At 41.5% G+C, this 14,754-nt stretch overlaps 1 protein-coding gene across 2 annotated transcripts in view; it reads left to right on the plus strand.

Annotated features, from left to right (window-relative positions):
- SPTBN1 (spectrin beta, non-erythrocytic 1) overlaps window positions 1–14,754 on the plus strand; it is a 459,103-nt gene that overhangs the window by 358,648 nt on the left and 85,701 nt on the right. For both annotated transcript variants that reach the window (XM_086927648.1, XM_086927649.1), the window contains 6 exons: window positions 1,724–1,987; window positions 6,047–6,271; window positions 6,669–6,758; window positions 9,680–9,958; window positions 10,235–10,365; window positions 14,523–14,727. In XM_086927648.1, coding sequence (XP_086783774.1) covers window positions 1,724–1,987; window positions 6,047–6,271; window positions 6,669–6,758; window positions 9,680–9,958; window positions 10,235–10,365; window positions 14,523–14,727 — 1,194 coding nt within the window. The remainder of the gene's footprint in view (window positions 1–1,723; window positions 1,988–6,046; window positions 6,272–6,668; window positions 6,759–9,679; window positions 9,959–10,234; window positions 10,366–14,522; window positions 14,728–14,754) is intronic.

Consider the following 14,754-nt stretch of genomic DNA (forward strand, 5'->3'; position numbering starts at 1 on the left):
GTCTCTGACTCAGTTACACAGAATAAAAAATTCTGCTGTTCAAGTGGCCAGTGGAAAGAACAGATTTGAGCATGTTACGAAGCCAGAATCTTTTATTTTACCTTCCAGATAAACAAAGAGTGGTCTTTAAGGCTTTGTGAAAAATCGCCATACTTTGACTTACTTTGGCCCTGCACTCAGTTACTCTTTGTCGCGCCTTGGGTCAAGAAAGTCAGAGCAGTTTGCCGGTCTCCTTCTTTCCTTTGTCCAAAGCTCTAGAATGATCTTCCTATTGGGATTAAAACTATTACTTGTTACGCATCCTTCTGGAAAGCCCGTAAGGCACTTTTATTTTGTTAGCTTAGCATATAAACGTATTTTATTCCAAATAGTGTTGGTTCAGTGCTGAGATGCCTTGTTGCTCAACATGCGCTTTACAGGTTTTATTTTCCATTTCAGTATTTCATCAGTGAGAGAATGACAAGTCACTCTTTTGCTAGTTTGAGGTGAACGGTAAGAGAATTGCCTTCTAGATATAAGCGAGAGAGTTTACCCTCCACCTCCTAACATTATCCAGCATACCATGGCTTGCTCTCTTCAAACACAGACCAATGCATCCTTCTTCACTTTTGGGTCATAAATTGCTTTCTACAGAAGCATAATAGACAGATTCCATTAGCATGAAAGTGGTGCAACTTCTGATAACATTCTGGCATTAAAAAGAAAAGCAGTACCCATTGTCCAATTCTGCACCTGGGAGAGGCGAACCTCCTCATAAGAGAAGGAAATCTCTGACAAAGCACTGCTTGATTTGTCAGGGACTCAGGCGCATTAGATCATGAGAGGTTTTATTACAGACAAATGAAGGTTATGTGTATTTCAATATGTCAACTGAACCCTCTTAAAGTATATTCCTCTTGGTTCACTATGCTTCAAATGAACCTTAAAATATGAGCAGTCCTCATCTCAAGGTCCAGGGAGTTCTTTTCCTTCTGGGTGCCCCTTATTAGCTTGCAAATGCCCCCCTTCTCTGCTGTATTATTCACTCCAGAGGTCAGAATCATAGTTGAATCTTCAGCTTGTGTTGTAAATCCTCAACCTGGTTCTTGCCAGGAAGGCAAAAGGCAAACCATCAGATGCAAGGTCTTGCCCGTTTTCCATAGTACTCAGCTAAGGGTGAAGATTTATGCAGCATGTAGAGTGCGCTTTGGTTGAGAATCGGCCATCTCATTGAAGTTGAAAGCTCTATTTCGAAATTTAACAGCAACCACCAAGTCCATACAAAGATTATAAAGCTGGTAATAGAAACCATAATCAAACCATATTTTATTAATCTTGCCACCTCCTTTTTACTTGTAGCAGCGTCATTGTCAACACCTTTTCTGTGTGAGCTGGGTTGAAACGTAGAAGCTCATTTGATTTGTCCACTTATCATATGTTGTGAGTACTTTGCAAACTGTGTTCTAAACTCTTCACAAATTGTTTTTGTTAATAAATATGGGCCATATTTTTCAATCTAGCTGCACACCTAATGGAGACTTAGATGTGCAAATAAATCAATTTGCAAGGTAGGGTGCATCATTAGTGGGTTGCGTTTGGACATTGTATGCAATGGGAAAAACAAAAAGATTAAATTGTAGAAGAATTATGTGGACAAATCAGTTAATTGAAACAGCAACTAGGTTACTTGAACAGTCCATTCCTTTTTCTTAGGTTTGTTTAATATTTTTCTTCTAACTTTTAGGAAGGGAATTTGCTTGTTGCGGAGAAACCAGAAACCGAGGCGATTGTAAAAGAAAAGTTGACATCCCTCCATCAAATGTGGGAAGTACTTGAGTCCACCACCCAGACCAAGGCCCAGCGTCTTTTTGATGCCAATAAAGCTGAGCTACTCACCCAAAGCTGCGCTGACCTAGACAAATGGCTGCATGGCCTGGAGAGCCAGATTCAGTCAGATGACTATGGAAAGGATTTGACCAGTGTAAACATCCTCCTCAAGAAACAGCAGGTAGATAAATCCTTCTTTTAACCAGTGTTAGAACTTACTAACCATGTTTTGTTCTTTCCATGTTCTTGTTTATTGTAAATCTGATTGTTTTGAATCAGAAACCTCACTGTAGTAATTTGTTAAATCTGCTCTTCTTGTACTATTACATAAAATGTTTTGCCCTTCTGAAAGGCATCTGCATATAGACCTGTAAAGATACAAGATAATTTTCCTTTAGAAAGGTAATCATCTTAGAAAATGTACTGTTACCTTATTGATTTTCACCAGTAATGAGATTCCAGATATTGTTTTAGATAAACTGTTATGTTTTAAGTATACCATGATTTTGATGAACATATGTGATTAAATTTGATTTAATTACAAAAATGTCATATGGTATACACATATTACATTTTGGTTAACAGAAACCACGTTTGCTAAGGGTTAGTATATAAATAAAGTCATTCCGTCATAATTTTTAAAGCATACTACATATTTGTGTATACACACACAGATATAAATACATGTATCATCAATAAACAAGAGTATTGACTAGATTTTCAACTCTGAGCATTTTATATAGAAATACAAAATGTAGGCACGCTGATTTATTAAATACAGTGCATAAGGCATGATAAGCATGACACCCCTCGTGGAAGAATTTCCCTTTTGACTTTGTTTGCTCTGATAGCTAAATTTTCATAACAGTTGAGTGGATGTACTTGTGAATACATCCATAAGCTGTTGGATGCAAATGAAGAGGAGGCCTAGACAATTTTAGGAATTGAGCAAATGGAAAGTAAAATGTGAACAGAAATTAAAATGTAAACAAAAATAAACGCTATCAAAATTGTAATTTCAGGTAGATTTGCACTACATGCCCAGAAGCAGGAGAGCTTTTCTACATTTGAAAACCACCTGCTGGTGCAGCAAAGCTTGTGTATGTCTTGGGCAGTGCCACCAGCTCAGTAATTTACCAATGAATACTATCTATGGAACATGCCATACTGCCTTTTCACGGGCAGGGCGCATGAGCTTTAATATAAGCACATTGACCTCTTCCAAGTCGTAATTTCACCAGAACGAGTTATCTTTAAACAATTGTTGGTTTCTGGGACAACAATTTTTGTAACCCATGGTACCAATTGACTCTAAGGCTAATTTTGCTAGGTGAGTCTATGCCTCTTCCACTGACTCAGTCATTTGTGAGACTTCATTAGTGTATTGACTTTTCAGATAATTTCACTTTGGTAGATGTATCTCTTGTGTGATATGTCACATGATGATCACATATTCATAGTCGAGGGAAGCTTTCTTTTTGGGTTGTAGGGTTCAGACTGCTTTCCTATTAAAAAACAATTGATGTGGATTTCCGGATAATATCCATACTTGTATAAAAAGATCAGTTGTACTAGAGCAAACCTTTGGTGTATACATCTGTATGTAATGTTATACATTACCTTTTAACAGATTGATGGCTGATGTTTTTTAGGTCTCGCCTGGCGTATTGCGCACATGCGCAGTCGAGCTCGCGAGATTTTATGTTTTTAGGAGAACTTTACTAGCGAGGGTTAAGCCCCGCCCCTCTTCTCCATTGGCTGGCCTCCTAAACGGTGGCCAGCCATTGGAGAAGAGGTCCTAGTGACGTTCTCCTTTTCTCTTTTAGCCACGTCCTTTTCAGATTGGGTTCCTTGACTTACTGATGAAGTAAACCAGATGACCCCATAAAGAAGATAAGGAACCTTTTACCCCAGCAGGAAGTCCGGGCGCCCAGTCTGAAAAGGACGGGCTTGAAACAAAAGGCTGTGGTGGGTTCTAACACATCTGCTAAAATTCACTTATTCTTAGCAAAGAGCCGTTTTGCTTTTGGGGGGGGGGGGGGGGGGGGGGGTCAGTGGGCTGTCACGCGAACCGCAGAGGCAGTAAATTAAACAGACAGGTACCTTACTTTCTTTAACTTTCATTCAGAGAATGGAGAAAATGTTCTGTTTCTCGCTCACACCCACGTGTCAACTCTCAGCAAGCAAAACTATGCATAAAAAGAATACTACGTTCAGTTATAAAAAAAAAGTTGAAGGCGAGGCAGAGCCCAAAGACAGTTTAGGAGGGAGGCAGTTGAACACGTTGTTTTTGACAGCGTGCCAGCAGCATGGAAACGTGCAGGGGCACACAACAGTACGACTGTGGATGTTTTGTCTGAGCCCGAAACTCGCACACAGCAGCCCTTAGTGCAGCTTTTTCCACCGGCTGAAACCAAAAGCCTCTTGCCACGGTTCAGTCCACTTTTTTATTACCTCTCCTTGCGCACCTTAAAAGTTCACAAAACTTGTCATCGACCCCATATCTATCAGGCAGGCACCGGCCTGAAGGCACAGGGACATGCAGCGCACACACCAGCCCCGGAGAGATGCCGCAGATGACTGCTGGCCACAGAGCCTCACTGCCTGGGCCACTTCCTGTGTTTCCTTTCTTCCTTCCCAGACAACTGTTTGATCATTAATCATCGGCGAGGAGGAGCAGCTCCAGACTCCCGGGCTGCTTTTTTTTTTGTTTCCTTCTTGTTTGATAGCTGCCCTCTACTTCGCCTCCTTACCCTGGCGCGGTGAGACGGGATGAGTGTGCCCACCCCCGGCAGGAGGGGAGAGCGCAGACAAGAAATGACAAGAAAAGACAAGGATGTTTCAGGCAGAAATGCAAAGGAGAAAAAAAAAACTCTTTGGAGATTACCATGCCATTAAAAAGCCGGGTCACAAAGGAGGCACCGGCGCCCCCCTCCACGTCACTTCTTATTTCGATTCATTCTTTGTCACGGGGAGTGGTTGGGTAGTTTATGACTTGTTTGCGAAATCGCAGTGGCAGAGAAAGCTCGGCTGTCACTTTTTCCCCACATGCTTCCCTTAAACTCGCTGAGTGACTGGCCACAATTTACAGAAGTTAAGGATGCTAGTTTTCATCCTGTTTTTGATGCTCCGATTGGTGGGATCCTATTTACCCAATTGATCACCTCAATTTAACATTTTATTTTTGGGTTTCAAGCACCATTTATTTTTATGCTACAGGCATCACATTCACGTGCGTTGCCTCGTGATTTGGTATTTTGGATCGCCACATGTCGCTAGAGGGCAGACCCCAAAGCCATTTTAGTAAAAGCCCAACGTAAGTAAGATAGTTTACTACCATTGCTCAAGCACATGCTTAGAAAAAAGCCTTTCATGGTCCTCGAAAATAAAAAACGATTAGCTGCCACACTCTTGAATGCACCTCAGAAATCTTAAACACGTTTAACATATACATGTATAAACACTGTATTTTGGCATCAAGAAATTATGTTGACAGTGCATGTGTTTAGTGGCGTTTATTCAAATGAAATAGGACATACCAGAGCATTAGGATTTAGGAGGCAATCCCGCTTTTTCCCCAAAATATTACTGTTCCTTATTTTTTACTGTATTCCTTCTGAAATACCGACCACTCCAAGATTAGGCAATATTTATCTGCACCTCTTGGGTGTGTAACCACCGTCCCCAAGTGACTGCGGTCACTAGTACTTTTTTTTGTTAGCCAACATGATTTTGCGTTCTGGGACTTAATAGGTCCAATATTTACTATTGGATAAATGTGCTGAAAACTCACAGCATGAAACCTATTTTTTTGTCCTTTGTCAAGTGTCCAGTGCCTGGCGGTAAAAAGTTAAGAAATCTCCGGACTGAACCTTTACAATTGTTTGAGCTGGGGTCACTGTCAAAATCTCAAATGCTGCCATGTTATGCAAAGTAGGTTGAGAGGGGGAGGGGTGGGCCATTTAAACTTTAAAAATCAACATCGCCGTCCGTTGCACGCCCCTCCCCATGGCTGCAGTTGCGCGCTGCACTCGCTGCTCAGTAAAGTGCCTCAGCTGCTGCTGGTTTTCCCCCTCATACTTTTTGTAGCCCGGGGGTAGCTCGGGTGGCTCATATCCGGTGCACCTAAACTCCTTTGACCTTGTACCTGACAAGACTGTATCTCTCCTGAATCACTGTCTAGCTTGTAATAATGTGTATGTCTTAATCCTTGAATGTATTGGTTCTTGTTTGCGTTTAGATGCTGGAAAATCAGATGGACGTGCGAAAGAAGGAAATAGAAGAGTTGGAAAGCCAGGCACAAGCTCTGAGTAAGGAGGGGAAGAGCACTGATGAGGTGGATGGGCAGCGTGTTATTGTGGAGAAGAGGTTTGTACAATTACTGGCCCCTCTGAATGATAGGAAGAGTTATCTGCTGGCCTCCAAAGAAATCCATCAATTCAACAGGGACGTGGAAGACGAGATTGTAAGTATAGTGCTCATTGATCATCCATAGAAGTAATTTGGACATTCCTTTTTATCATGTGATTAATTTAGTTAAACTCTATTTAACATTTCATCAGCCTAAATAAATTTCCAGTAAGAATCTAAAACTCACCTGAAAACGTTCTAGAAATGTAGATATATTTTAAAGCTCGTCTCAAATAGGTTGATTGTGAATGTGGATACTCTTAATTCAACGTTCAAATCCCTAGAGCGTTTTTTGCTAAAGCTTTGTTGTAGAAAGTGTATTGTAAATGTGAGAAAAGTTTAATTTTGTCGACCTTAGCAAATACGGAACCCGAGTGATCTATTTTTTGATCACACTCTTTTTTTCTGAATTCTAATGTTTGGGCTTAGACTCTGTTTTATTCTCTTCTCAGCTGTGGGTTGAAGAACGAATGCCTATTGCAACATCTACAGATCATGGTCATAACCTTCAAACCGTGCAACTTCTAATCAAGAAAAATCAGGTAAACAATTATTAGTATTACACCCAATGCAGTGTTGCTCTAAATAAAAAAATATAGAGCTTAAAAGGAACTTAAATACTGGTACAGAACTTAGTTCACCATGGCAGCCTCTGTTAGCATGTGGAGCCTACAACAACTGTGTTGAGCCGATTGCTTTTTCTATTCTTTGTACAAAGACATATAATTACAAATATTTGAAACCGTACTGGTGTGCATACAAGATCTCAAAACTAATCACTGCTGGAAGGCAGCACCGTAAATGGCATCATATGTTTTTGCACAGTCCCCGTGGTACCCAAACAGGCGTAGGACACCCACCAAGTGCTAGATTGAAACTACCAACCCCATTTCATATATTTACACAAACTCTCATCAGTGGAAGTTGGGATCATGAAGGTGGGCCCTGATGCTATTTGACCTGTGCTCAGAGTGGCAGTCTCATGGGCCTTAGAAGTCCTCATTTTTAACCCCCAAAAAGTAGGCTTTATACTTGTATATTCTTGTAATTATTCGTATCAGAGCAAGAGCTTCTGCACTCCAACTATACAGGTTTGCTTCAAATATTTAAAACGTATTTATTTGCGGAACCTAGCATAAGCTGTTGCTTTTTTTCCAACTACTCCTAAAAGTGTATTAGTGGTCACTGGTGTAGAAAGAATGTTAATCATCTCTACGCTCATGAGTATATGCAAATAGTTCTCCTTAACTACTGAACATAAAAGGGCATTTTGTGATCATCATTGCAAATTTTGGCTCTCAATATCTTCCGATACCTCTAGGGTGCACACCCCAAAGCCAGCATATGGTGATTTTGACTGGAATTCTGATAGAGCATGCACATGTAAACTGTAGCAGGCAAGGGCTGGTGTTGGGTCGGTCTAGGCCATGGGACTTTGTTCAGAGAAATGTTGTATTTTAGTCACAGGCTCCAGTGATAATGTAAAAAACAATTTTAGGTAGTTATAGGCAGGTATTTCACAAGGAGAGCTTTTCTTCTTATGTAATGCTTGGTTTTGTTATACATTGTATACTCAATTTTGGATCTAAATTTCTGCAGAGAGGCTTTAGAATCTATGGTTTGTGTTTATACCATTCATAAAGCTGTGAATGAAGCATTGCAACTACTATTTTGCCTTTTTTTCTGAATTTGAATACTCATTCACAAAAAGGTGACCTCCTATTATCGTCGTCAACTTTAGTGGATTGCACAAGCTACATTGTATTGAAAATGGTCACAGTTTACAAATTTGGAAAGTCTTTCTCGCAGAATTAAATTGTGTGTTGCTTTTGATGAATGCTAGTGCTTGATTACAGGTCACCATTGCTTTATATTTTCCTGTGGCCCAACCTTGCAGCACAGTGGTTTGTGGCATTAATAGAATGCCATATTTGACCAAATACATTATCAGTTAAAAAAAATAGTTATAATTACCTTCACATGTAGACATTTGAGGCCTTCCTAGACATTACACATTTTGTTTATTAAGGAGAACTTCTATACAAACTTTTCACAATGAAAAGAATTGTAATTTCAGTAAATATTCATTCTTGAAGGTGTAAACGGATGAAAACAAAAAAGGAAGTGGATGCAAAGAGAAAACTCTGGGGGTCTTGCCTCACATTGTATCAAATATGGTGTTTCCTTCTATGCTTTCTTTATCTTGCCTTTGAACAGACTAAAAAATCCAAAACGCTACTGGGTGCAGATTTTAAAATGTAGGGGTTATAAAATGATGTCGAAGATGAATGTTCTTGAAATGGGCAAAGAAATGGAATGTGTGATTTTTTTTGAAAGATCTCATCAAATATTAATACCAATTTAAAACTAGACTATCCCCAATGGACAACAGAAGCAATAAAGCAGCAGGATCCACGTAATTATTGCTGAAACAATGTACAATTAAACAGCATATGTTCACTAATTTTCAAGTAGCCTTTTCCCTATGAATTGCTTAACATTCTACAGCCCTTGTTTCAGCAACATGGGGTCCAGCAGTGCCTTACTTTGGTCATTAATACAAGGTGATTGCACTCTAGATCTTGACTAGATCTTGAAGGTGAAGATTCTGTTGAACACCATAGACCAGCTGACAAACGGCTTCTGTGAGAAGTAATAAAAAGAAATGTGTGCATTTACAGAATTATTCTTGTTTGACATCCATCGATAAATTACTTGAGAAAATCATGTCTGAGAACATTTTGTTCTCAGATACTTTGCATCAAATCATCAGAGTGCTGGATATTTGGTTTGGTGAATTTACCTTTATATTCGGCACAATTCATAATTTCAATGTAACACAACAGTTTATTATATCCAAAACGTATCATCACATTTTTGTGTTCTTTCTCTCAGCAATAGTCACCCAGTCTATTCTAATTCAGTAGAAAATCCTTGATGCACCAGGGCAAAATGGGCAGCCATTAAATAGTGGCACACAATGTTTTTTAAAGTAGCCCTAGTATTATGCAAGGAGCTGGTTGGTGACTATAAAGTATTTATTATCTTTTTAGATGCAGGCCGATTTGGGGGTTGTTACAGCCCTCAACTGCCCCTCAAACCCCCTACCTTCATCTTCTGTCAATTCTTTTGGCGCGCCCTCCTGCTTGTATAACATGTCCTAATTATAAGTGCCACTCCTTTGTCTTCAGCTGACCTACCAATATAATATTATGTAAAACATTATTTAAGTCTAATGTATGTCTCCACTTTTGTGCTGACATGTACTTGAATCACAATCTGTTTTAGATGGGATCACACTTGCGGGCAGCCATGGGAAGAAAAATCCCTTCTGTTTGCTTGAAGGCAGATTTATGTAGTGCTGTTAATATATCTGGGTAACTGTATGAATACATTAAAGTAGATTACTGCACTCTCCACCCTCTTCAGAGCCTTTTAACTTCCAGTTGTCTTTTCCTTTCAGACTCTTCAGAAGGAGATCCAGGGCCACCAGCACCGAAATGATGATATTTTCGAGAGGAGCCAAAATATTCTCAAAGATAGCAGTCTTAATGCAGAAGCCATTAACCAAAGGCTTGCTGATCTCCAGAGGCTGTGGAATCTCCTGATTGAGGAAACTGAGAAACGCCATAGGAGGCTGGAGGAATCCCACAAGGCTCAGCAATATTACTTTGATGCTGCTGAGGCTGAAGCGTGGATGAGTGAACAGGAATTGTACATGATGTCAGAGGAGAAAGCAAAGGTGAAGGTTTCGATTGCTTAACATCAGTAAATGTGTAAATAATGGCCGGCCTGAGCTGCAGAGTCCCCCATAAGTTGTTTGTATAAGGTTTGCTCATACAGCTGAATATTGCAAAGGTTTCTACCCAGTGACGGCTGTCTGTAACTCACTTTCCATGCCTAGCCTGTTTATCTGGCTGGCAGCATATTTTGCATTTTTTCCTCAAATTCATATGCTAGAATTGGACTAAATTAGGAGATTTAAATTTAAAAATGTCATTCTCTTCAATTCTTTCAGGATGAACAGAGTGCAGTGTCTATGTTGAAGAAGCATCAGATTTTGGAACAGGCAGTCGAAGATTATGCAGAGACCGTACATCAGCTCTCGAAGACCAGTAGAGCTTTGGTGGCAGATAGCCATCCAGAGAGGTTCATATTTTCCAAATGCATTGTCAAGCTATTGTTTTTTGTTCACAGATTAATAATTTAAGGGCTTTACGGTTTGTTTTAGAAATCGTAGGCAGTGCTGGTAGCAGGTGTATCACTCAACTTAGTGACGAAGAAGCAGGAATCCTGCTCTTTTTTCCTAACACCTACTAAAACAGCCCTACATCTCCTTTTCTGCAAGCATCTAACAGGAACAGTAGCTTCCACTCACGAGCTAGAAAGGTTGGAGATGAAACTCCTTTATGGCATCGGGAGGGCGAGGTGTGGGCACTTTCATCTGACTGCAGCTTAAAAAATCTGCTTAGCATGGAACTCTGAAGGGAAGTCATGGGTTTGATAGCCCAGCTGCTTGCCGTGCCCTTTGCAAAATGTGAGGTTAGGTCCTTGAATAGCAGTTACGGCTGATAAGAGGATGCACAATCAGCAGGTTTTAGTGCAAGGAAGTAGAGGAAAGAGAAGGCAGTGGCACCACTTCTCTGGGCATCAATTTGTTTTTAAAGACATTATGATATTTATACTTTCTTGTTATGAATAGAAAGGTAATAAAAAAAAGTAATATGTACCATATCTCTAACACTACAAAGTACCATTAAAACGCTCCATCTGTCAAACAGTTCATTCTGTTGGGAGTCATTATTTTCTAGTCTCAAGTTTTTTAAAATGTTTCATTTGTACTGTGGACCACAGTGTATACATGGCATAAATGAAGGCAGCTTCAGCCATGTGGCTGATCTAAATTTGATGTGATGACACATCACATTTGTATCACGTCAGATTGTTTGCCTCCCTTATAACAAGACCTACTGCTTTTTAACTAGGTCCTGCTCTAGTTATCTGATTCTAGAATAGAGATTTAAGGTCTTTCTCCCCCACAGCAGTTAATTAATATGAAGACAAAGATCAGGATATACACTAATAAGGAACTGAGACACTCTGGACGTTCACTAGGTTTGCTTTGATAAATCCTTGTTTATTTAACGTACTTTAACGGCTTTGGGTTTGTTTTTCTAAACCTATATTTTACATTTTGTTTCCTTTGGGCGATCTGGATATTTGGAGCCAGAAAGGCATTATTTGAAAATCTGTTTTTTAAATGTTGGCATGATGATTGTGCTGTACCAGACCTAGTAAATCTTAACATTTATTTTTAATTTGAATATAAAGTTCAGTGTCTTGTCTTGAAATCCAAGGACAGGCACTCCTTGGCTTTTCATATGATACCTTTATTTTTTTTTAAAGTTTTGTTTAACTTTGTTTAAATGTTTAGTTACAACATTTTAGCTTTGAGTAGCAGTTATAGTCTTTGGCTAAATGAAATGAAATGAAATGAAAAAGGAATTTCTAAAGCGCACTGCGGCCAAGCGGCTTCCTGGCGCTGAGGAACACAACAGATTCTACAGAGGGTCCCATGAGAGGTTAGTCGGGGAAAGCCTGAAGAAAAAGAAAAGTTTTAAGGGCTTTGCGGAAGTGGGAAAAAATAGGGATAGAACGGATGGAGAGAGGGAGAATGTTCCAGATCTGGGGGGCCAGGACAGAGAATCGGGTGCCCCCGGTTCGGGTTTTGCGGAAGCGGGGGACATGAAGAAGAGAAAGAGAAGAAGAACGGAGAGAGCGGCTGGGAGCATGGGTGGAGATGAGAGAGTTAATGAAAAGCGGGGCAGAACGAGCGTGCGCTCGGAAAGCAAGGCATGCTAATTTAAACCGGGACCTGAAAAGAACCGGGAGCCAATGAAGGGATTTGAGGGCTGGGGTGATGTGGGAGAATTTGGGAAGACAAAGGATAAGACGGGCCGCCTGGTTTTGGATGGCCTGAAGACGGCGAGTTTCGTAGGCAGGGATGCCTACGTACAGGCCGTTGCCATAATCCAGGCGGGATGTAATAAGGGCCGTGATGATGGTTTTGAGGGCATCAACAGAAAAAAAACGGGAAATCTTGCGAATGAGGCGGAGGGAAGAAAAACAAGAAGACACAACAGAACTGATTTGGGCGTGGATGGATAGATCATTACTGATCTTGATGCCCAAAGTCCGGACTGAGGGGACAGGAGAGGGGGGGGACCAAAGGAAAGGGGCCAATGAGCAGAGGACCAGGGATTGGATGAACCACCGGTAAGGACAAGCTCTGTTTTATCGGGATTGAGCTTCAAATGATAGAAGCTCATCCACTGGGAAATGAAAAGAAGAGTAGAACAGAACTTAGGAAGAGAGTCAGCTGGGGAAGAAAGATCAAAGACGAGCTGGAGGTCATCAGCGTAATTATACACAGAGACCCCCAGCTCGAGAAGAGAGGAGATGAGGGGACAGATGTAAAGATTGAAGAGGAGAGGGGAAAGGGAAGAACCTTGAGGGACCCCACAGGTGACCGGGAGTGGGGGAGCAGAAAAGTCAGAAAGGTGGACTGCCTGTGACCTGCCTTGGAGGAAGGACGCGATCCTGGAGAAGGCGGTGCCTTGGATGCCCGCTGCGCTGACACGGTCGAGAAGGATGGCATGATCGACAGTATCAAACGCAGCGGACAAGTCCAAAAGGACCAAGGCCTGGGGGAGGTTGCTGTCGGCCTTGCCCTTAAGTTCATCGAGGACCGCGAGGACCACTCCCTCAGTGGAGTGGCCAGGACGAAAACCCGCCTGGTGGGAGGCCAGAAGATGATTCTCCTCAATGTAGGCGGAAAGGCAGGATGTTACGTAGCTTTCAAGAATCTTCCCTAGGTAGGGGAGAAGGGAAATCGGCCTGAAGTTAGATGGAAGGGAGGGATCAAGGCCAGCCTTTTTCAAAATAGGAAAAACAATAGCAGATTTAAAGGAGGGGGGAACACAGCCCGAGACCAAAGAAGTGTTAAGAAAAGTGAGGGGGGGGGGGGCCGGACAGCTAGTGTAAAGAGTTCTAAGGATCCGTGCAGGGGCACAATCTACAGGAGAACCGGACTTGACCTTGACAAGCAGGTCAAGGAAAAGCTCAGGAGAGATGGGTTCAAAATGATCTAAAACAGAAGAAGATAGGTGAGAATGATCAGGCAGAGCAGGAGGGGACACAATGGGAATATTAGCTTTAATGGTGATAATTTTATTAATAAAATAATCGTTCAAAGAATGACAGAGGGATTGAGAAGGAGCAGGGGAGAGACAGGCACGATGGGAGGTAGCAAGACTGTGAACAAGTGAGAAAATCTCACGGGACTTGTTGGCTGACAGGGCCACGCGCTCATTAAAGTATTTGGATTTGGCCGCTAAAATGGCTTTTTTGTAGGTATTAAGGAGGGCTTTATATTTGAGACGGAGGGTAGGGCAGTAGTTGCGACGCCAATGACGCTCCGAGCGCCTGAGCTCTAATTTTAGGAATTTAAGGTCACTCGAAAACCACTTGTGAGCGTCATGGGGGCGAGCCGATTTAATTTTTTTGAGAGGAGCGACCTGGTCGCAAGCAGAAGAAAGCCAGGTGTTAATGACGTGCGCCTGACTTTCCAGAGATAGGTGGGTCAGGGTAGGAGGGGATGAAGACAATAAAGATGAAAGGTTATTAAGATCAGTCTTGTTCCAGCTTCGGGCCAAGATGTTTTTAGGCAGGGGAGCTTTCTCAACATGACCTAGATGAATAGAAAAGGAGATCATGGAGTGGTCCGACCAAACACAAGGTAAAATAGAAGTGGGCGAGAGTTGACAGCGTAAGGACCAAATTTGGTCTAAAATGTGACCATGAATGTGGGTAGGGGCCAAAACATGAGGTAGGAAATTGAAGCACTGAGGTGTGGCAGAGAAATCTTTGGAAGAGGAGTCTTCCCTCGGATCACCCGGCCAATAATTGAAGTCACCGAGCAGGAGCAGCGAGGAATTATTTACCGCCAAAGTGGCCAGAAGATCCTGCAGGGTGGACAAACATTTATTATTTATTAAATTCTGTGCCTGTGCATTGACGTTTTACACAGACCCTTAACAGTTCTTGCTTATTTTAAACTAATAGGAATCCATTTCCTTTAGCAACAAAACAATGGGTTCAGTTTTTTTGGTGCTAACCCTTTCACTAGGAAAAATGTTCCAAAGCCTTTATTGTGGTAATTCTTGCTAAGAAAACTTTTACTTTATTTTTTTCATCTTTTCGGTTCATGAAAGAATCTTACTGGTCCCATTTCTATTTATTTTTAGTGAGCGCATTAGCATGCGACAGTCCCAGGTTGATAAGCTCTATGCTGGTCTGAAGGATTTGTCAGAGGAGCGAAGAGGCAAACTGGATGAGCGGCAGCGACTCTTCCAGCTGAACCGTGAGGTGGATGACCTGGAGCAGTGGATAGCCGAGAGGGAGGTGGTGGCTGGATCGCATGAGCTGGGACAGGACTATGAACATGTGACGGTGAGTGGTTTTGCCATGCAATCAAAA

The sequence above is a fragment of the Lissotriton vulgaris genome, chromosome 6, assembly GCF_964263255.1.
Source record: "Lissotriton vulgaris chromosome 6, aLisVul1.2, whole genome shotgun sequence".
NCBI classification, from domain to species: Eukaryota; Metazoa; Chordata; class Amphibia; order Caudata; family Salamandridae; genus Lissotriton; species Lissotriton vulgaris.